Source organism: Miscanthus floridulus, chromosome 11 (assembly GCF_019320115.1).
Source record: "Miscanthus floridulus cultivar M001 chromosome 11, ASM1932011v1, whole genome shotgun sequence".
NCBI classification, from domain to species: domain Eukaryota; kingdom Viridiplantae; phylum Streptophyta; class Magnoliopsida; order Poales; family Poaceae; genus Miscanthus; species Miscanthus floridulus.
This window is the reverse complement of record NC_089590.1, coordinates 76,106,599-76,130,613: the sequence shown is the minus strand read 5'-3', so window position 1 is coordinate 76,130,613 and position 24,015 is coordinate 76,106,599. Positions and strand designations below refer to the sequence as shown.

General features: G+C 43.1%; 1 protein-coding gene and 1 pseudogene across 1 annotated transcript; one reads left to right on the top strand and one right to left on the bottom strand.

The window, feature by feature from the left end:
- The first annotated feature begins 1,765 nt into the window (after nt 1–1,765).
- Nucleotides 1,766–4,454, top strand: LOC136493526 (putative kinase-like protein TMKL1). The gene is made up of 2 exons (XM_066489625.1): nt 1,766–2,511; nt 3,516–4,454. The coding sequence occupies exons 1-2, from the start codon at nt 1,974–1,976 to the stop codon at nt 4,097–4,099; spliced, it is 1,122 nt and encodes a 373-aa protein (XP_066345722.1). The 5' UTR covers nt 1,766–1,973; the 3' UTR covers nt 4,100–4,454.
- Nucleotides 4,455–6,330: 1,876 nt separating this feature from the next.
- Nucleotides 6,331–23,676, bottom strand: LOC136491140 (uncharacterized protein At3g06530-like; annotated as a pseudogene).
- Between the last annotated feature and the right edge of the window lie 339 nt (nt 23,677–24,015).

The window sequence follows — 24,015 nt, the reverse complement described above, 5'->3', positions numbered from 1 at the left end:
CTCTAGGTGGTCTTTGAATGAGATGCTTGTGGCTTTTTATGCACATGTTCATATGTTGCGGACTTGTTGCTTTTGTAGACATATTGCCATGGTGCAGACTTGTTGCTTTTGTGGACATGGTGACATGGTGTAGACTTGTAGCTTTTGTGGAAATATTCACATGGTGTATGGGAGACTTCGAAATGTGATATGGACATGTTTCTCCATGATTGTTGTCATGTGTTTTATATGTGCTTCATATTGTTGTCATTATGTTATCAAAATATTGCTAAGGTGCTGCAAAAAATTTGAATATTTTTTCAACATCAAATCTGAATTGAAATAATTGTAAGTTGTGCCAAATATATTTGAGTAAATATAAATGTCTAATTCTTAAATTAGGGGTAAAATCACAAATATGCTTAACAAACATGGGCAAAATCAGAAGGGCATTTCTGTCATTTTGTACAAAATTTAACACCGTTAGAGGAGGATGATGGAATAGGAGCAAAGTGCTGCTTCGTTTTGAAATCATAGGGGTAAATTCACAAAGTAAAAAAATAAAGGTAAAATCATAATTTCAAAATAAAACAGGGGTAAAAAAGTAGGATCCTTAAAAAAACGAGAGAGTATATATGTGTAGTATCAAAGAACAAGGATCTGCTTGGTTTTATACGATTCGACAAGATCAGAATGGAAAGAAGAATCATTCCAGTTCGTTCGACCGAGCAACAGCAAAATCAAGTGAAGATTCGTTTTCTCAACAGAACACAGATTTCTGTCCTAAATCATAGAGCTTTTTTGCACGGCATTGTTTTGCAGCATGTTCGCTTGGTCGTAAACAATAGTAAATTTTTAGTCAAAACAGTATTTTTTCTTCACACCAAATCAGTCAGCAGTAACAACCCACGATCGTATATGGTCGTATCAACACCCGCTGGGACGACACAGGCAGCTTCACACTTTACTAATAGTAACGAAAATTAGAGAACGGCATATAAAGTCAATGCCTGTTCCAATCACACGCCGGCATACGAGAGACAGATGCAATTGCAATGCAATGCAAGGGCCGTATCCTAATAATAATGCTTGAGAAAGAGTCATCCGAATCTGCCATTTCCACGATTGGAGTGTACCATTTTTCCTTTTCATGTTGAACTCAAAAACAACTATAGAAATTAATTTAATCAGAGACGAAGGAAATAATCATCTATAATGGTGAGGCATAGATATAGTCATCTAAAGTAGAAGATGAATATTGCCTTCAGTAGGATTAGCGGCGCTAAAAATGTTCAATGGCTAAGTTAAATAGCGGTTTTTCCCCCTGGAGCTAAAGTGTAATTAACTTCAATACTAGTAAAATTCTCATGACACACCGCCGAGACCGGAAGTAAACAAACAAAAGAACATCGTCGCCTCTCGCCTCCACCCTTTCTCACAGTCGTAGTCATCGTCCCATACCACATTCTCGTTCTTTCACACACAACTTTCCTCTCAGTTCGACAGAGCCTTCCTGAAAGGAAAGGAATCCCACGCAGCCCTTGTTTAGATTGCAAATTTTTATAATCTGGACACTGTAGCACGTTTCGTTTGTATTTGACAAACTTTGTCCAATCATAGATTAACTAAGATCAAAAGATTTGTCTCGTGATTTACAACTAAACTGTACAATTAATTATTTTTTTAACTACATTTAATACTCCATACATACGTCTAAAAATTGATATGATGAAAAAAAAGTGAAAAAATTTGGAATTTGGAGGTGATATAAACAAAGCCCCAGGCTCTGGCCTGTCTAGTAGCCTTCTCCCCCATCCCAACGGCAAGAATAGCAGAGGCTGCGCAAGGCAGAGGAAAGCAGAAGCAGAGCAGAGCAGAGCAGCCCCAGAGCAGCACGCTACCACCACACTACCCTTTTCCCATTGCCCATTTACCCCAGCAACAGCAAGAGCAACCAAGCCGATCTAGAGCGCGCCCAAGTCTAGAACGGAGCAATGCGCAAGGCGCTCATCAACGCCGTCCTCTTCCCGGCTCTCGCCGTGGTCGTCGCTCTGGTCATCTTCTACTTCGTCCGCCGCCGCCGGGGTCGTGGCCGCGGCCGCTCGGTACTGCCCTCCCACGGCGGCGGCGGCGCGAGGGCGGACCGGTTCCAGGCGGCCGGCGCCTCGGGCGGCTACGCCGCCGGCGGGGAGGAGGCGCTGCTGCGGTTCCCGGGAGGCGAGGCGCTCACGGTGGCCGCGATCCTCGAGGCGCCCGGGGAGGTGGTGGCCAAGTCCTCGCACAGCACGCTGTACCGCGCCGGGCTCAGCGCCGGGGAGGCCGTCGCGCTGCTCCGGTTCGTGCGCCCGGCCTGCGCCGCGGCCGCCGAGGAGGCCGCGGCCGCCGAGGAGGCCGCGGCGGCCGCGCGGGTGCTCGGCGCCGCGCGCCACCCCAACCTCGTGCCGATCCGCGCGCTCTACATCGGCCCGCGCGGGGAGAAGCTGTTCGTGCACCCGTTCTACGCCGCCAGCTCGCTGCGCCGGTTCCTGCAAGGTCTGTGTCCCTTCACGTCATTTGCTTTAGACGCAAGCTAGTAGCTTGGAGTAAGGCTAATCATGCGAAATGATTTGCTCAAGTGTCGGTAAGGTTTCCTGGTTCAGGTTCCATTGCTTGGATTTACTGCAGAATTTGAAATTTACCTCAGATTTAGATGATTAGCTACTTTCGTCATCCCATGCCTGCGCGCTGCGGTAAAAGCGTCGCAGCAACGATGCTTCGCGGATTAAGCAGATTGCTGTGGTGGCCTGGTGGGTACTATGTTACAGCCTTGCAGGGTGGTTTTTGTTACTTTTAGCCATGTGTCTTCACTGTTACGCTTTATGCTCTTGTCCTTAACTACACAAAGGGACAGTTCATAAAGTGCTTAGTAAAATTTTCATAGTTGGTTGTTATCTGAGCATCTTCTTCTTGTTGCGTAAGATCTTGGGTTTACATGTGGCAAGCTTCACTCCTTTTCAATAGTATAACGCTTTCAAGCTTTTAATTGTTGCCTTTACAATTTGGGCGATGCAAGTCCTCTATCAAATCAAGGCTTTGGGGGGCAAAGCCAATTTTTTCAGGACGGACATGGTGGTTGTTTTATTATCAAACAGAGAAATGCATTTGTAGCGGTTTCCATGACTTATTCTGGGCTTTATGTTGGTGGAATTGTGGCCCTTCTGAACTGTTTGTGGTTTCCTGCATCTATCAGCTCTCGTTTTCAGGGAGTTGTTGGATCACATTCTTTGATTAGTCTCGTAGAGAAAGGCTTGCATAATATAATAGTTTTTATTGCTTACATGCACAAAACAACTGGTGCAGATTGGTTGCGATGAACTTTGGGCCGTTTGCATTTCAGAATATCAACGACTTGAAAAGGACAGTTTTTAGTTATAAAGGAATTTCACCCATTACTAACAAGCTAGTCTCACTCAGTCGTGAAATGTCAATAATATTTTCCCCCTGTTTTTCCTTTTTGTTTGCAAGTTCTCATCTTTATCTGTTCTTCTGGCCTGCAGAGGGAATCAATGATTCACAGAGATGGGAAATAATTTGCAAGCTGTCTATCGGCATTATCAAAGGACTGGACCACCTTCACACAGCATCGCACAAACCAATCATTCACGGCAATCTCAAAACAAATAACATTATGCTTGACGTTGATTTCCAGCCCAGGATATCAGACTTTGGCCTCTACCTTCTTCTGAACCCTGCTGCTGCGCAAGAGATGCTTGAGACATCTGCAATGCAGGGTTATAAGGCTCCAGAGCTGATCAAGATGAGGGATGCCACCAGGGAGAGTGATATCTACAGTCTGGGAGTGATTATGCTCGAGATGCTTGCTCAGAAGGAGGTCGCAAATGATAATAAGTCACCAAATGCGCGCGACATCCATTTGCCGGCCTCTTTCAAAGACCTGGTTCTCGAGAGGAAGATATCAGAAGCTTTCAGTTCCGAGCTTATCAAACAAAGCAAGAATTCTGGGAAGGAGGACAATCTAAATGCCTACTTCGAATTGGCAACGGCTTGCTGTAATCCATCACCATCGTTGAGACCAGATACGAAGAAACTACTAAAAAGGCTTGAAGACATAGCAAGATAATAATAGATGCGTGCGGCGGTGAGGCTCCAAATCCTGTTTAGAAAGAGTGGTGTTATAGCAGCAGCCAACAGGATAGCTTTGGCGTCCCTTGTATTTGCCCGTTCGCTTGGCTGATAAGCCATGGCTGAAAGTATTATTGACTGGTTTGTTGTGAGAGAAAAATACTGCTCGTTGACTGAAAAAGGATAGCTTATAAGCCTAGCGAACAGGGCTCGTTACTTCTTGCATAGATTGTATCGGAGCATTTCGAGAGGAAAAAGATCGTAAAGTAAGTTAGGAGCCACAAGCATGTATAGAAAAGTATACTTTCCACGTAGCTACATAGGAACTCATCCGAGAACTAAATGTGGGTGCTTTCGACGTGGAAATCAATAAAATTTCCTTAAATTACATTTGTCTTTCTTGAAGGTTATGTTAATTGCCATTTGTCTTGCCTGAAGACGACAGTATGCGATTTCAGTTTCCAGCCATCAGACAACTATGCTGATCTGTTGAGTGAAGTGGTGATGGAATTTTGTCCACAAGGCCTGTGTACTCTACTACTATTGCAAGCTAGTGACAGCAATGATGCATAGTACTCGTACTGTACTCTACTGAAGAGGAGGATTGGTCAAAAGATGCCCATGCCTCTATGCCTAGGGTTTGTTGGTCTCTTGATCCCTTGTCATCAACGAGAGTGTTCGGCTAGACTGAAATTTTTATTGGTCATGTTGAAAATACTGTTTATGTTGGAATGTTATAAGAGAGAAACACGCCTCCAGCTGAAAAAAAAAACCGAACAAGTCTGAAATTTAGTGCAGCCGAACACTCCAAACAATCCTTCATCTTTCCACGAGAAACATGAGGCTAGTGACATCATATCAGCGTCTCTTTAGTGTTGGCCTCGAAACTTCATTGCTCTGTGGTCCTAGGCATGTCGACATCACTAGCACGGGTCAATTTTTTTAAGATAAAGAATAGTTTATATCCTGCTTCATCTACCATGAGATAGAATCAGGCCAATTATTACAATATGCGACGTCAATTATAACCCTATCTTCCAAAATTGCCCGAGGAATCGATTTTTTTTTTTTTTACCTGGAAGAAGCACAAGACTGCACCCTTTTAAAACTATCAATTCCAAGAACACTTACACTGCTACTTTCGCAAGAAAGCTTGGTTAGTTTCAATTGTGCTCTCGATCTGTCAACTAGTGTCACTAGAGTGGGTGAACTTCAATATCAGGGCTGTAAGCCTGTAAGTAAAGGTCTTCACTTCCAGATCTCAAATTTTCACCCTCGGCATGCGGCCAAATCTGAGCTTCAAATTCAGTATGAAAAGGACCTGTCATTCTTTGTCACACTCGATCAGATCGAGACTCTCTTGCAGTCTTGCTACAACCATGTGACCTAATACCCTGTGACGGTCAGCATTCAGAAACCAATCCCATCTGTCATACTCATACTCATACAAACAATCCTGGCAAGCGGCAATCTCATCGAGCAAAGAAAATCCACTCGGGGCAGCTTCAATAATTGGCTTTTATGTTAGCTCTAAGCATTTTTTTTATATTTTAATAGAAGAGAGAGAAAAGCTAGCTCTTGATCAAAAGCTAAGCTCTTGCACATATTTCAGAGTTGTGTGAGAATATCATGTGGGGCTTTCCATATTAAAAACTATGTGCTAAAAGTTAGCACTATTAAAGAAGTTGGCTTAGAGCCGGTAATCTAACCATTGCGGGTGCCCTTCACTATATCACGGTCATTGGTTTACACCCAAGAAAGGTCAAGGAGTTCAGAAGCATTATCTGCTCCATGTGCTGTTGTTCCTGGCACGTGATTAGTAGATGGTACCCTGACGCGGAGGGTGCGGTGCGGATCACCCAAAAGTCACCGAGCACAGCCAGCCAATCTTAACAGCCTAATTATAACGCACACCAGATTAAAACAGAGATGTGAATCACTTGGTATACATTTGATTTTTGTCGATACAGGAAAAGCAAGCGGGGCCAATAAAACTTCCTTCATCCAAAAAAAAAGACAAGCAAGCAACTCAAATGCCCACGAAAAGTTCAAATTATGATTATTGGCCCAAATTTGTATAGATTCAAATTTATTTTACATACATCTTTTAAGTGTAACCTGCATAAATTACAAGGTAAATACGTCCGATGTGATATACAGATAATGAGCATGATGGCTGATGTTCTACAGTTCATCAGCCAAAGGGTACCATCGCGAGGAGCTGAGGCCTCACAGGTACTGCCCGAGGCTCTCGCCGCTGAGGGTTTCCATCCCTTTCAAGATCTCCTGCGACAGTGTCTTGACAGGAAGCTCCACATCCTCAAGCAATTCGCCTAGGAATGGAATGGTCTCTGGTAGGAGAACGACGTACTCCTCCTTCAAATGTTGGACCATGTACCTGATAACCTTCAGACCCAGCATTTTGGGGCGAACTTTATCACTCCTGGTCTGCATCAGCACCTGCAATTTTACGAGGAAGTGGTAAGACGGAGGGAGTGAGCAATAAATCCTGTACACTGTTGTTCATAGTCTTTAGTCTTTACGATTCTTTATATTAGGTAACCTAAATCCTGTGAGTTACGAAATTAGTTTAGTTAGGCAAACAATCTTAAAAACTTAAGAGATTCCCACCTCATGGCTTAGAGGCTTCCAAAGAACATCTGATCGTGCAGTGACTGCCACCTGGCCCAAGCACAAAATAATATTTTCATCTACTTCTTCAATTGATGGAGCATCCATAACTGATTCAATAGATTCTGGTGGTTCCACAACAAATTGGGAGACAATAGGCTTCAAAAGAACCTGCAAACACCAAATATATTAAAATACAAAGATATCACTGGGAAAAACTGCACGGGTTGAAGGTGGATGGTACTAATATCATAGGAACAAAGAATTATTACAGAACATGACGCCGATTTGAGTTGGTGCCGTCTCCAAAGGCACGAATTGACTGCTAATTCCTCTTACAGATCAACAAAAGTTTAATCGTTACAGAGTATTTGTAAATACAAATATAATGCAAGTAGTTTTGTACCACATATTTTTTATATTATTAGACTAATTGTTGGTCAAAGATTATGAAGTTTGTATTTTGAAATATGTGTGCGCCTTATATTTTGAGATAGCAGGAGTACAACAGAACATGAAAGGCACTGCCATGCACTTTTTTTTTCTGTGCCTTACAAAAAGCACACGCCAGATACAAAAAGGAAACACTTGTAGTACAAAGAACCAACCAACCTGGAAATTAGAGGAATCGAGGATCTTCTGGTCATTATCATAAAGGAAACATTTGTATAAGGCTTTCAAAACTAGAGCTCTTAAATTCCACAGTTTTAAGTTTTTAACCTCCAAAATTTATCCTTCTGTTCAACTTGAACATCTTCAATTTTGTTTCCAACCAGCTAAAGCATCGTCTTTAGACAGATACTGGATAGATCCCTCCAGTAGATACTTGAAGTAAGGTGTGAACAAGGACCTTCAAAGACAAATTAAATAATCAAGAGAGAAAATATATGGCAGCAGGTAGTTGAAAAAAAAGCATGCTTTGGTCCCGTTCGGCTTACCCCATATTCGGTTTGTTCGGCTTCTTTTTTCAGCCGGAACAGTATTTTTCTCTCACAACAATTCAGCCAAAATTCTGCCAGCCGAACGGGGCCTTTAGTTGGGGTCGTTAAGAATGATGAGCGTAATACACCAGACCAATAGCGTCGATTACTGACAGTTAAAAGAAAGGTGAAATCAAGCTCTGAGTATGATCTGAACATAACTTAGGATACAGTATTCAATGCAGTTATGAAGGTACCTGTGTTGTTCAGCAAGTTTGTAAACCATTGTAGAAAACAATTGCACGGTCCAAACTTTTCTTTGATGAGGACTGATCAACTTCGGACTCGGCCCATTCCAAAGTACAAAGAAAAAGTGGCCTACTAAAGTGCCCTCTGTAAGCTTCATGGTGAGAGTGATTATGGCATAAATAATACTTCGCTCCACCATATTTATATTATTCTTCAAAAAGTCAGGATGTTGGCGACGGAGATCAAGAGCTGCTAAACAATGCTCATATATTTTCGGATGGTAAGTTTCTACAGCCAGCCGGTCCATTGTACCAACTAGGCTAGCAAGCATATCGAATGCCAAACGAAAGGCTACCATCTCCACATTTTGCAACAAGGGAGTACATATTCAGTAAAGGTGGGAGGATAAGCGACCTGCAGCCAATAACTTGATGAGATCCAAGGAAAAACAGGCACGTTCATATTTCATCATATGACCAAGAAAAAAAATTGAACAAATTTAGATGACATAATGGGACTTTAATGGTCAGTAGCTCTCGAACATGTGCTGCTTTTGCATCTAATTTAGCGTTCATTTGAGCGCTACATTCAGGATGCAATACTACCAGATCAAGTATTTCCTTCAAATATGGATTAACAAATTCACCCAGCTTTTCCACAACCACCCCCAATTGTTGTAAGTGCAGATAGCAGCACGGCTATGTCTTGGTTAGAAAGTCCACGAGCAGTTCCAGTGGAACAACAACAACAAAGCTTTTAAGTCCTAAACAAGTTGAGGTAGACTAGAGTTGAAACCTAGCAGAAGCAATCAAAGATTAGGCACGTGAATAGCTATTTTTCAAGCACTCCTATCTAAGGCCAAGTCTTTGGATATATTCCATCCTTTCAAGTCTCCTTTTATTGCCTCTGCCGAAGTCAACTTCGATCTTCATCTGTCTCTCTTCATGTTACTATCCTGGCTTAGGATTCCACTACGCACCGGTGTCTCTGAAGGTCTCCGTTGGACATATCCAAACCATCTCAACCGGTGTTGGATAAGCTTTTCTTCAATTGGTGCTACCCCTAATCTATCACGTATATCATCGTTCCGAACTCGATTCCTTCTTGTATGACCGTAAATCCAACGCAACATACGCATTTCCGTGATACTTATCTGTTGAACATATCGTCTTTTCGTATGCCAACATTCTGCACCATACAACATAGCAGGTCTAATCGTCATCCTATAAAACTTGTCTTTTAGCTTCTGTGGTACCCTTTTGTCACATAGGACACCAGATGCTTGGCGCCACTTCATCCACCCTGCTTTGATTCTATGGCTAACATCTTCATCAATATCTCCGTCTCTCTGTGTATTGATCCTAAATATCAAAATGTATCCTTCCTAGGCACTACTTGACCTTCCAAACTAATATCTTCCTTCTCCCGAGTAGCAGTGCCGAAGTCACATCTTATATACTCAGTTTTAGTTCTACTGGGTCTAAAACCTTTGGACTCCAAAGTCTCCCGCCATAACTTCAGTTTCTGATTCACTCATGTCCAGCTTTCATCAACTAGCACTACATCATCCACGAAAAGCATACACCAAGAGATGTCCCCTTATATATCCCTTATGACCCCATCCATCACTAAGGCAAACAGATAAGGGCTCAAAGTTGACCCTTGATGTAGTCCTATCCTAATCAGGAAGTCATCCGTGTCTCCATCACTTGTTCGAACACTAGCCACAACATTGTTGTACATGTCCTTAATGAGCCTGACGTACTTCGTTGGGACTTTATGTTTGTCCAAAGTCCACCACATAACATTCCTTGGTATTTTATCATAAGCCTTCTTCAAGTCAATAAAAACCATGTGTAGGTCCTTCTTCTTCTCCCTATACCGCTCCATAACTTGTCTTATTAAGAAAATGGCTTCCATGGTTGATCTTCCGGACATGAAACTAAATTGGTTCATAGAGACCCGTGTTATTGCTCTCAAGCGGTGCTCGATAACTCTCTCCCATATCTTCATAGTATGGCTCATCAACTTAATTCCCCGGTAATTAGTACAACTTTGATTATCCCCTTTATTCTTGTAGATCGGTACCAATATACTTCTCTTCCACTCGTTAGACATCTTGTTCGATCGAAAAATATGGTTGAACAGTTTGGTTAGCCATACTATAGCTATGTCCCTGAGGCATCTCCACACCTCGATTAGGATACCATCCGGTCCCATCGCCTTACCTCCTTTCATCATTTTCAACGCCTCTCTGACCTTAGATTCTTGGATTCTCCGCACAAAGCTCCTATTGGTGTCATCAAAAGAGTCATCCAACTGAAAGGTTGTGTCTGTATTTTCATCATTGAATAATTTGTCAAAATACTCTTGCCATCGATGTTGGATCTCATCCTCCTTCACCAAGAGATGCCCCCTTTCATCCTTAATACACTTAACTTGGTTGAAGTCCCTTGTCTTTCTGTCACGAACCCTAGCCATCCTATAAATATTCTTCTCTCCTTTCTTCATACTCAAATATTGGTAAAGATCCTCGTGCGCTCTACCCTTTGCCACACTTACAGCTCGCTTTATAGTCTTCTTTGCCACCTTGTATTTCTCTATGTTGTCCATATTCCTGTCATGGTACAAGCATCTATAGCATTCTTTCTTTTCCTTAATAGCCCTTTGGACTTCCTCGTTCCACTATCAAGTATCATTAGCCTCGCCTCCACTTCCTTTGGTTACTCCACACACCTCTGAGGCCACCTTCTGAATGTTGGTTGCCATCTTCTCCCACATGTTGTTTATGTCTTCTTCTTCCTTCTAAGAGCCCTCTTTGATAACCTTTTCTCTAAATACCTCTGACGTCTCCCCTTTCTGTTTCCACCACTTTGTTCTTTCAATCTTAGCTTATTTATCCCTATAGGTAGGCACCTAGAAACAAAAGTCTGCCACCAAAAGCTTATGTTGAGAAACAACACACTCCCCTGGTATCACCTTGCAACCCAAGCATGCTCGTTTGTTCTTTCTTCTTGCGAGGACAAAGTCAATCTGGCTAGAGTGTTGTCCGCTACTAAAGGTCACTAGATGAGATTCTCTCTTTCTAAAGAAGTGTTGGCTATCATCAGGTCAAAAGCTACCATGAAGTCTAGAACTTTCTCCCCCTCCTAATTCCTACTACCATACCCAAAACCTCCATGAACTGCCTCGAAACCTGCACTTGTAGTACCTAAGCATAATTTCCACTAGGGCAACATGAAATCTGATGTGATATTAGCATTATATTGAGTTGTGGTAATGCTTCTGATCCAATCACATTTATCAGAGAGCCCACAGTATGAATTAATACAGAAGACATAGCTACCTCATCAGAGCCAACATGATCAATGATTGTTGCAAGGCAGTTGCTATAAACAAGATTATCAGAGTGATACTCTTTTGATATTGTTTCAAGCAAAGAAATAGCAGAAATTTTCACTGAACTTTCCGAATCAACTTCTCTGTCAATGAACTCTAGAATCTTTAAGCACAATTTGCTGAAATAAGGACCAGAGCTCTTGTCTACTTTAATTGTAGTAGTACCAGAGTTATGCTTCAGTTTTCGTGCTTTTCCTTTGCTTTTGGACCAAACTGTTTTGTCTGGCTGTTTCAGACATCATCCCAAGTGTCTGTAGAGAAGTATAAATCAATTGCAATCACATTGAAAAAAGGAGCTTCCAAGGAAATCAATTAGCAACAATTTCAACAAAACCAATAGAACAAAAATCTGCTAACCAACAAGTACCTTTCTTTTCACATGACTATCTGAATGATCTAACAGTTGAGTATTTCCTCTAAAAATGTTGAAGCAGTCATCCATCCAGTAATAATTTTGAGTATTGCATTTGCAAAATCTTTGACTTCCTTAATAATGTCACCAGGAATGTCCCCTTTTTTATCTCTGGTATACACACCACACAAGACAACTTCCTCCATAAGTGCTCTAAGAGAACCCTACGAGAGGCAAATAAAGACGACATCACATAAAAATAAAGACTAAACAATTTCTGGAGTTCACTATTAACTTGCCAGTAAATGAATAAGATAATACTCACCATGTTTCAAATTATAAGTTGTTTTGGCTTTTCTAGGTACATAGCTTTTGTTACATATCTAGACATAGTGTTGTTAGGAAACAAGGATCAACTAGGCGTAGATCAGTGGGTGATTTCTCTTACATTCAGAATAAACAAGTAGATCGTCCTAGAGAGAGAACTAAAAGGAGAGAGAGGGATGTAGAGAGGTAGACCATCGGGCTTGGTGGAGGAGGTGGCCATGGCGACGGTGTCCGGTGATGGCAGTGTCCCGACGGTGAAGTCCAGTGACGACGATCGAGTGGCGGCGGTGTCTCGGCGGCGACGAAGGCGGTGGCGCTTCCCGTCGCTGTTAGCTCACTCTCTAGATGGGATTAGGGTTTGTCAGTGGGGTTCTTTAGGCGACGGTGAACCTCATACCACGAGCCCCCTCCTTTATATGGCACTGCACGATGGGGGCCCACCAACCATGATTTGGTTGGGAGCCCCCGATCAGGGCGCGGATTAGAGCCCGACTCGATCGTTGGGCCGAGTTGGAGGAGATCAACACTAACAATGTCCCCCTTGATCTCACCTTATGACTTAAACTTAGATCACTTTATCTTTTTTCATTCTATCACAGATTAGTACATAGAGCATACCTCATCATAACGGCTAGTACCATTAGATTAACAGCTAGAATACACTTCTCTATTTTGAAACAGTAGGCCCTTATTGTCAAGGGATCATAGGTTTTCCCGTAAACCTATGCTGACTAAGTGTTCTTTGAACACATTGGGCGGTAAGCCTTTTATAAGCAGATCCGCAAGCATTTTTTTTGTACTTACATGCTCGAGACTAATAGAATGATCTCAGACTTTGTCTTTCACAACATAAAACTTTATGTCAATGTGTTTGGCAGCACCACTTGACTTATTGTTATACGTATAACACACCGTTGTCTTATTGTCGTAGTACAATTTGAGTGGCCTTTGAATGTCGTCGAGCACTTTCAACCCGGACATAAATTTTTTAGCCAGTTCACCTGGCATACATTGTGGACAATGCAGTGACGGTTTGCTTGGAGCTTTTCCATGATATAGCTCCTCCTACGAGAGTAAATACATAGCCTGATGTGGATTTTCTATCATCTACATCTCCCGCAAAATCTGAATCTGAATACCCCTCTATACGTAGGAAATCAGACCTTCTGTACGTTAGCATGAGGCCTTTTGTGCCTTGCACATAACGCAAAGCTTTCTTTACCATTCTTCAGTGTTCTATTCTTGGATTACTCTGATATCTACCAAGTATCCCGGTATCAAAAGCTAAGTCAGGGCGTGTACATACTTGAGCATACTGTAAGCTTTCGACAGCTGAAGCATATGAAATCGCTTTTATTTGATCGATCTCATATTGATTTCTAGGACATTGGAATTCCCCAAAACTATCGCCCTTGACTATGGGAGCAGGTGAAGGCTTACATGCATGCATACTATATTTTTTAGAACCTTTTCTAAGTATGTCTTTTGCGATAATCCTAAAACCCCCTTTCTTCTATCTCGGTGAATCTTTATTCCTAAAATGAATGAAGCTTCACCGAGATCCTTCATATCAAAATTTGAGGACAAGAACTTCTTCGTCTCCAGTAGTAGATTAACATCACTACTAGCGAGTAAGATGTCATCCACATACAGGATTAGGAAAATGAATTTCCCACTCTTGAACTTTGTATAAATGCAATTGTCCTCTACATTCTCTTTAAACCCAAACTTTCTTATTGTTTCATCAAACTTTAAATACCACTATCTAGAGGCTTGTTTTAATCCATAAATGGATTTCCTTAGACGGCATCCCATATGATCTTTTCCTTTCATGACAAAATATTTTGGTTGTGCCATATAAACATTTTCAACCAAATCCTCGTTAAGGAAAGCCCTCTTTACATCCATCTGATGTAATTCTAAATCGTAATGTGCCACTAACGCCATTATAATTCTAAAAGAATCCTTGTATGAGACTGGAAAAAATGTCTCATTGTAATCTATTCCTTCTCTTTGTGTGAAGCCTTTCACCACAATTCACGCTTTAAACCTTTCCATATTCCCTTTAGAGTCGTATTTAGTTTTGTAGACCCATTTACAGCCTACTGTCTTGGTTCCTTTAGGAATTTTCTCTAAGTCCCAAACATCATTGGTGTTCATTGATCTCATTTCATCTTCCATGGTTTCAAGCCACTTCGACGAGTGAGCGCTTCTCATGGCTTCTTCAAATGAGGTGGGATCACCCTCTATTTGAAATTCTTCACTAACATGTTCTTCACTAACATAGACTTCGTAGTCATCAGGAATAACTAATTTTCTAGCTCTTTGAGACCTTCTAGGGGCCTCATTAGTTGGCATTTGTTCCATATGGGGCTATTGTTGCTCTCCCTCATGTGTGACAACAGACTCTATAGGATCCTGAAGGACAGGTTTCTCATATTCATTTATTGTTGCCATAGGAGAACTAACAGACAGGTGATGTCACTATAGTGTCCAGCACTATTGGCACAACAGCAACAGATAGCGAGAAAAATGACTCCTGAACCATCGGAGTGGGCATGTATACCCGCTTCTCCTCAAAGTTAATTTCTCACGCTACCATGCCCCCCTGACCATCTCATCCTCCAAGAACACAGCGTGTCTTGTTTCTGCAAACTTCGTATATCTGTCAGAACAATAGAAATGATAACCTTTTGATTTATCTGGATAGCCAATGAAATGACAACTGACTGTCTTAGAGTCTAGCTTCCCAATGTTTGGGTTAAATACTTTAGCCTCAGCTAGACAACCCCACACACATAAATGGTTAAGTGAAGGTTCTCTTCCTATCCACAACTCATATGGTGTATTGGGCACCGATTTACTTGGTACTCGATTGAGAACATGAATGGCGGTTTTAACACCTCCATCCACAAACTTATCGATAAAGTGGAGTAACTTATCATATTTCTCACCATATCCATCAATGTACGGTTGTGTCTTTCAGCTACTCCATTCTGCTGAGGCTCGCCCGGTGTAGAGTACTGGGCAACTATGCCATTTTCCTGTAAGAACTTTGCAAAAGATCTAGGAACTTGGCCATATGGGGTATGTCAACCGTAGTAGTCCCACCCACAGTCGGATCTTACTATCTCAATCTTTAAATTGTGTTGATTTTCTACTTCAGCCTTAAATATCTTAAATTTATGCAATGCTTCAGATCTTTCTTTAATTAGATAAATATAGCCATAATGAGAATAATCATCTATGAATGTTATAAATGAATCATAACCATCCATACTTTTAACAGGAAACGGACCACATATATCTGTGTGAATTATTTCTAAAATTCCTACGCTTAGTTTGGCGTCTTTATTTATTTTTAACATACTTTCCTTTAATGCAATCAATGCATTGTTCTAAATCTAAAAATTCTAATGGCGAAAGAATTGATTTCTTAATCAGTCATTCTATCCTCTCCCTTGAAATATGGCCTAAATAACAGTGCCATAATTTCGATGATACAACATGAATTCTCTTCCGCTTATTACTTACATTCATAGATGAGGAGGCATTCTCATTTTTATTGCTCACAACATTCACATTCTCACAAAAGTGATAACAAATAAAGCTCGTCTTGTTGAAAGGCAAGACCAACACACTTATGATTAAACATAATCTTACATTGGCCATTACCAAAATGGCAATCAAATCTATCATCGTCTAAACATGAAACACTTATTAAGTTTCTATGCAAAGAGGATACATAAAGGACATCTGTAAGCTTAAGTATAAAGTCATCATTTAATTCTAATGGGAGTTCTTCAATGGCTTCAACTTCAGCTTTGACTCCATTTGCTACTTTAATGTGTCTTTCTTCTCTTTGCAGGGTCCTACTCGTATGGAATCCTTGTAATGAATTTGTAATATGAATAGTTGCACCTGAATCAATCCACCAAGTAGATTTTGCATAACTTAAATACAAGGACTCATCTATAAATATAATAATGTCCTCACCTTTTCTCATCAGGTGCTTTAGGAACTCTGGACAATCCTTCCGGTAGTGTCCCTTCTTGCACCATTTGCAGGTATCCTTGTCTATTTGAACATTGTTGAATTTCTGATGGTGATCAATCTATGGGGCCTTTCCTTGTGACTTAGAAAGGGAGCTACTGTCCCCTAAGGTTTCCCCTATGGTTTAGCATTCTTAAAGTTTTTTTATTTTAGTTTCCTTCACATGGTTGATGGAGTCACCATGTGAGCTCTTAAGCCTCTCCTCTTCTTACACACACATAGCAATGAGCTTCTCAATGTCCCATTTATCTAGCTGTAAGTTGTAATTAACAACAAAGGTCTCATACTCTTTGGGCAAAGATGCAAAAATCAAATGAACTAGGAACTCATCCTTGAGCCCCGTGCCCATTGGTTTGAGCTTGGATGCCGTGTTGCTCATCTTCAATATGTGTTCTCTAATCCCTCCACCAGCGTATTTCTCATTAACTAACTTCTTAATAAGAGTGCTTGCATAAGCCTTTGAAGAGTTAGTAAACTGACTCTCCACCTTCTTGAGATACTCAGTGGCGGTGGTACATGCTAGGATTGATCCCCTTATTGGATCCTCAATGGAGCCCTTAATCACCATCAAACACTTACGGTTTGAACTATCCCACTTCGCACGATCAAGGTCGTACTTCATTCTTATTGTTGCATGGTCATGCTCTCGAGTAGTGAAAGCTACATCAGTCTCATTTTCTGCCCTCACCAGGTCCTCAGGCTCAGTAGAACAGGGAGAGGTTAGTGCTAGATCATTGTCGGACAGCGTAAGTGCTATCGCAAGCTTCTCTTGCCATATGTTATAGTTGCTTCTATTGAGAGGCGGAATGGATGAGATAAACATCATTGGGTTGTATCCTGAAAACAACATCAGAGAAAGTGAGAAACAATTGACATAATAATTGCATGCCTTAATTTAACGATGGTCAAAAATAAAACATACAATGTGCTTCTACATTAACTCTACATCACCGTTGGGCAGAAATAGAACTAATGCATAAAACTCATAAATAAACTTATAATATTGTTATCACCAACATTGGTCAGAAAAATAACAATATCATAATTTGACTTAAACAAATCAGACTACTCCTCCAATTAAAAATTTCCTGTTGGTTCCAATTTAATTAGAGGATAAACATATTCATAGCAGCGAAAACATGAAAAGACTTGAAAAATAATAATTCTTGATCATAAGCATTTCTATGTACTTATCTACTCTCTAGACAATTTATCCCGTTGGTTCAAATTGAATGGAGATGAAATCTAAGCTAAATTCATCAAAAAATTGCTTCTAAAAAGAATAAAACAAATTCAAAACCCTACTATTCATTTAGCCCGAGGCCCACTCTCGCGCTGCGCGCTCCCACGTCCCAGGCCGCAACCTGGGCTTAGGCCGGGATTCTCCTTTCCCGCGTGGGCCAAAAAACGGCCCAGCCACCTGGAGCCGTCCAACTCATTTGATGGCTATCCGTCGATCTCAGCGGGACAAAACCAGGGCGCTGGCCTCTTCCCCCGGAACCCTAGATCATTCTCTCCCTACCCTTCTCTCTCATTGCCACAAACATGAGGAGGAGCGGTGTGGCAGAACCGCCTAATCTAATGCCTCCCAGGAGTGCTTGTCTTCCATTAGACACTAAGCACCCAGGGGAGAACACTAAATTACTCGGTTCCATCGGGCACACCCCAGGGGAGAACTCAAAAATCCACATTTTCGCCATCAGGATCACAAATAAGAGAATAAAGCTTATATCATTCTTAACCATTCCTTACACCACTTTTAATACAACATCAGAGTATAATATTTATCATTATAACAGTGGAATGTAATCATATTATCAGAGTTATGAACAATTTAATTTAACAGCGGAATATAAACATGTTATCAGAATTACAGTAGAAATAAATATCTACACATGACATGATGAAGTATAGAAATATAAACTACAATAACAGATTATGAAACTTTCGTTTATAAAAGCATTTAGTGAGAGTTATAAATAAAAACTACGATCACAGCGTAAAGGAATCCTCGCTGAGTCCACCAGGAGGAATCCACACACAAAGGTCAGCTCAAGCCTCCACCTGTCACTTGCAACAGGGAGAATAAAACCTTGAGTACTCAATTGTACTCAGCAAGACTTATCCGATAGGAGAAAAGCAAATACTCTAAGGATATGCAAGGCTATTTGGCTTGTGGGTTTATTGCATTTGTAGGAAGCATTACTAAGCGTGCGTCCTTATATTAGATTTTTATTAATAGCCGCATTGGGTTCATTAACTAACCATTCTATGTAAGCACCTATGCTACTTTCAAGAAGGTGGTAAGCAATCAGATTTCCTTTGTCCATCTTCCATCCTTCATCTTTTAGTTCTTACTACGATGCTAAACCGTAAACAAGCCGTACTGGATCTCCCGGTGATTCACGAATCAATGCCTCCAGCTAGGTACCCCAAAAACACATGCCCCGCTTGTACCCCAGGCACAAGCAGGATCAACCCATCACTCTCATGTCCCGGGTCTCCAGGTCCCCGTCTAAATTGGGACTCCAAGCCCCCGCCCCTGAGTCCCGGACTCAGTGTGGTACAAGGACCTCCTCCACCAAAATAAAACCCTAACAATCGGTCCGAAAAGAGCCCATACACAAGTATGTGCTCGGGATAATAAGTCTGTGACCTGCCTAGAGTCTTATGCAACGAACGGTCTTTAATCGACCAGACAAGGAAAGCAGTGTAACCAAGCTATGCCCCGTGTCTACGGCGACACAACTTCTTACACCCACCAATACCCAAACCATATCCCTACCCAGTCATCATTTTTCCATTCCACCATTTTTATATTTTTCCAAGTGATGATAATCTAATAATATATTTCCTATATCTCGCGAGTGACAGGCAATCACTCGACTTCTACCGGAGTCCTGTAGCATAGCAATCTACACGATCCTGTCATACCAGTAAGACTCATAGGATAAAGATATATATGCAAGTGGGTTTCATTCAACTCCTTAAAACTTAATGCACAAATATAATTTAAACTGCAGGAAAGTAGGGGTCATGCACCGGGGCTTGTCTGGGTAAGATATATATTAAAAAGTTAGTATCTGTATCTTCAGATCCTCCACAATCATCTGGATAGAAAACCCATCGCATCATCTCCTGGAGAGAATACCATTACACCATCTTCGGATTTCCAATCATCCTTTGATTGATCCGTTGATCCATCCTCGTACTTATATGATATGCATTGATGCAAATGCATAGATGAAATTAATCGACTGCAATCGTGACTCATAAAATACAACTTACGCCGCTCGAGTTAATGGGCTAGTTCTAACGACGGCCGTACTTAGGCTACATATCCATGTTATCGAATAAGACGTTATTTCCCAATAATTATTTTAGTTATACAAACCCAAGTTGTTTCTTTATTTCATTCTATCGATTTAATCGTTATTCGAAATAGAGCATCATTATCTACCTAGCAAACTAATTATTATTGAGCTATAAAAATTACAGTGAGTAGATAATAATATTAGTAGTTTACTGTTAAATTTTTAGAGTCAACACTATTACCGATTTATCTCGGAAATTCCTACAAGTTCATCTTTTAACAATATTAAGTATTTTAAAATACTTATATAGCTCCCAAAAATATTATCAAACTTTGTGAACAAAATATATTAACAGATAGAGCATAATTTTAGGAGACTAACAAAACTAGTTTCATAATTTTTGGACTCCTATACCATTTTATATCGATTTTTTACAAGTTAAACCTAGAAACCGATTTTTGAAAAACATTTCAACACTGGTACGGCCAGCAGCCACTAACTGGCCCATCAGGGTGCGGTGCGCGAGCAGCCCAGCAAGCCACACACGGGTGCGCGGCCCATAAGACACTAGGCCGGCCAGGCGCAGCGGCAGCAAGCACGGGCGGCAAGCCGGCCCAACACGGGCGGACGGCCTAGGCGGGCGGACGGCCTAGGCAGGCAGACGGCGCAGCAACGACCCAGACGGGGGCACGCGCTGCCCATCGCGGGGACGGGCACGAGCGGCCCAGCGCGACATGGCCCAACAGGCACGCGCGCGGCCCAGACGGTAGTGGCGACGGCAATAATGCGAAACAGCCCCTTGCACTTTCCCTAATCGCGCCGAGATCCACGAGCACTATTCAAACAAGTAATGTATTTGCAGTAAGGACCCTGTATAACGTTTTTGCTTGGATTTATACCCTTCCTCACCTTTTCCTTTCCTCAGAAGCAAAGCACAACCGAAGACAACGACCGACGGTGGCGACAACGGTGCTGAGGGGCCGGGGAAGACATGGCGGCGGCGGAGAGCCCTCCGGCGAGCTGCACGGGAACCCGCGTGGCCTCGTGTTGGCCGCGGTAAAAGCCGAACCGGGCCCCGGTAGCTCGCCCACGCGAGCCGAGGTGGTGGCCCGCCGACTGTGATGGCGCCGGCCAGGCGAGCGGCAACGGCTCTAGCAATGCAGTGGGTTGCGCGGTGAGGTGGAGCTATGGGGACATCAGCAGCAGGCGAGCCCGGTGGACGGAAGTCGCATGGCGCTGGGCCAGAGCGAGGAAGGAAGAGACAATGGCGGGAGGTGACGTGCTGCGACCGAAAGCATGGGAGGGAGAGCAAGGACGCCGGCGACTGCGCTCCAGCGTGGGCCGAGGGGCAGCAGTCCAGCGGGGCGAGGCGGCTCAGCGCGTGACTCCGGCGCGGGACTTGGGCTCGGTGATTGTGGAGCCGCAGGGGAGTAGCGAACCAGCGCGGGCCGTGGGTTTGCGCGCACTCGCGAGGGAGGAAGGAGGGGCGGCTATGGCAGACTGGAGCCATGGCGGGGCGCTGCGGGACGCGGCACGGGCAGCGCAGAGCCGAGGGCGCGGGCTCGCTCGGATGCGAGGAGGAGCTAGACATCGTGCGGGTGCCGTCACCGGCGAGGCGCTGCGGCGGAGGAGCTCGGCATGACGGCGGCGGAACCCGCAGGTGAGGGCGCTGCGGGGCGCATGACAACGGGACGAGTAGCAGGGCAATGCCGTAGGCACGGAGGAGCCGCGGGGAACAGGAAATGGAGAGCCACGCATGCCCAAGGAACTCGCGCACGCTCGCGGGGAAGCGGGGATGGCAATGGAGTCGCTCGGTCTCCGGCAGTGGCATTCCTAGGCTGGGGCGCTTCCTCCACGGCACAGCAGAGAAGAAAAAGGGGGAGAAAAGCAGCACGAGGGAATCGGAGACAGACAGAGACAGGCCACGGCCGGCAAGACAAGCAAGCAAGGTAGGCAGGGAGACGTCCCGCCGATCATTTCGCTTGCTATTCCAAAGTCAACTACGACAGCCAATAGCTTGGCACAGCGTGAACGGTGCCGGTGCACGTACAGACAGGGAGCGGATGAGTTAAGTTGTCCTTGCGTTTTCGCCTGCTTTATATTATAATATCATCTTTCTCTCCGCACGTACATATTGGCAGCTGGATCGGACCGACACCGGCCATGCATGATATCAATGATCAAGAAGAATTGATATATGTATATATGAACAACAAATGAACCGATCAAAGCAGGTGCGTGCAGATATGAGACAACTCAACTTGGCGGAATGCGAAGGCAGACAACGACGCTGTGACAAAGACAATAACACGATGAGACAATGGAGGTAGATAGCGGTACTGCTCCATCGACGATATCCAGCGAGCCCGCGTACGCGGCGACGGATCCGATAACACGACGCGACGTTAATAATTCGGAAGACGGGTTATTTCAGAGCAGGAAAAACGGACCACCGGATTTAAGCGTCAAGCGGTCAGGACGGCTGCTTTCACGGATACGTTACTAATTTATCCTAGGGACTAAAACGAGTTTATATGTGAACGTAACTATGTCACTAGGCCAAAGCTTTTCAACCACGCGTGCTTATCCAAATAAACACGGGAGTGCACACACACACACACACACACACACACATATATATATATATATATATATATATATATATATATATATATATATATATATATATATATATATATATATATCTTTTTATTTATTAATGAATTTTATTTTATTTATAAAAGTTGCTTCTTATGCTTAATCTAATATAATAAACCGCTTGCTAGAATCATCGTCGGACATTCATAAATATTCCTACGCACGGCGTAGTTTAACTTGAGCGTTTACTTGAGTCCGCGAAACTAAGTCACACATGATTCGCTTATCACATCAAGTACGTTTTAAATTAAAAATTCCGCGGAACTCGTTTCGAAAATTTTACTTAGGCCTAAATCACGGCACTAAATAAGATCGTAACACCGGGGGTGTTACAAGCGACAGCGGCGGCTGCCCATGGCGGCCGGAGGAAGGTGGCGGTGCCGCCGCAGGCCCCCTCACCGGCGCACCCGTTCGCCCATGGGTGAACGCGTCGCAGTCGAGTGGCCTTGCGGCGGTGCTCTGAGGCCGAGCCCACGCGCCGGCGATGCGGCGTCATGCGGCGGCTTGGCTCGTTCTCCTGTGTGGTGGCGGGATCTTCTTCCCGCACGACAGTGGTGGCGACGCCGGCAGGAGAACCCGGGTAGTTCCCTCCCCTCTCTGTCCTTTCTTCTAGGTTTAGGGATAGGGTTTAGTCCGAATCAAATCGAATCATCTCCTTCTAAAGTTCTTCCCCGAACTAGATCTACACCCTAACCTGTCTTTGATACCATTGTTAGGAAACAAGGATCAACTAGGCGTAGATCAGTGGATGATTTCTCTTACATTCGGAATAAACAAGTAGATCGTCCTAGAGAGAGAACTAAAAGGAGAGAGGGATGTAGATAGGCAGACCATCGGCTTGGTGGAGGAGGTGGCCATGGCGATGGTGTCCGGTGACGGCGGCGTCCCGGCGGTGAAGTCTAGTGACGACGGTCCAGTAGCGGCGGTGTCTCGGCGGCGGCGAAGGCGGTGGCGTTTCCCGTCGCTGTCAGCGCACCCTCTAGATCGGATTAGGGTTTGTCGGTAGTGTTCTTTGGGCGGCGATGAACCTCATACCACGAGCCCCAGCCCCCGACCTCCTTTATATGGCGCTGCACGACGGGGGCCCACCACCCATGATATGGTTAGACGCCCCTGATTAGGGCGCGGATCAGAGCCCGACTCGACCGTTGGGCCGAGTCGGAGGAGATCAACACTAACAAGTGTATATCTGGGTGTATAGCAAAAGCTATGCACCTAGAAGAGCCAAAATGACTTATAATTTGGAATAGAGGGAGTAGATGCTAATTAGACTCATTGAGCAAAATAGAACATGGAATAGAGAAAAACACTAATAGAGCAATAGTTCAACCAAATGAGCTACCTGGATAAAAGTAGCAGCTTCCTCAGATTCAATCTAAAAAATCAATTCTGTATCTTGCAACTTAGAATAAGCCTCATTGCCAAATGTAGCATGAGATGTAGATCTTTAATCTCATGCAGCCTGATTTCTTTTAGTAGCTTACTCAAACAAGGAAACCATAATTTATAGGAATATTGATCGGTCACATTGACTGCCAATCCATACTCCGACTCCTGTGACATACCCAATCTATAATGGCGCCACTGACGTTCAGAAAAAGAGTGAAATCCGCTCAACCAATGAATGTAACAGATGCATGATCACAGTACTCAAACTATCTTCATTTCCCAAGGTCCTGAAAATAGCATAATAAATTTAGCTAGCTAGCCATATGCTACCTCCATCCCAAAAGAACGACATTTAGCTTTGAAGTCAAAACTATTTCAAGTTTCACCAAGTCTATAGAGAAGATTATTAACATTTATTGACACCAAATGTGTACATCATGAAACTCAATTGATTTTCTTTTTCAAACCTTGGTTCGATTGAGAGAATTAGTAAAGTTTCCGAAAATAATAACTGCACAAGCATAAACAACAGGTGTACTCTTGTACTTGGATGGGATCAACCTGGAAATAGCAGCTAAACTGCAGAGGGAATTCGGAGAAAGCTGATTGGAGTATTATGGGA

Coding starts and splice junctions, on each gene's coding strand:
- LOC136493526 (XM_066489625.1), top strand. CDS start 1,974: ATGCGCAAGGCGCTCATCAACGCCGTCCTCTTCCCGGCTCTCGCCGTG. Junction 2,512..3,515: donor GCTGCGCCGGTTCCTGCAAG/GTCTGTGTCCCT, acceptor TCTGGCCTGCAG/AGGGAATCAATGATTCACAG.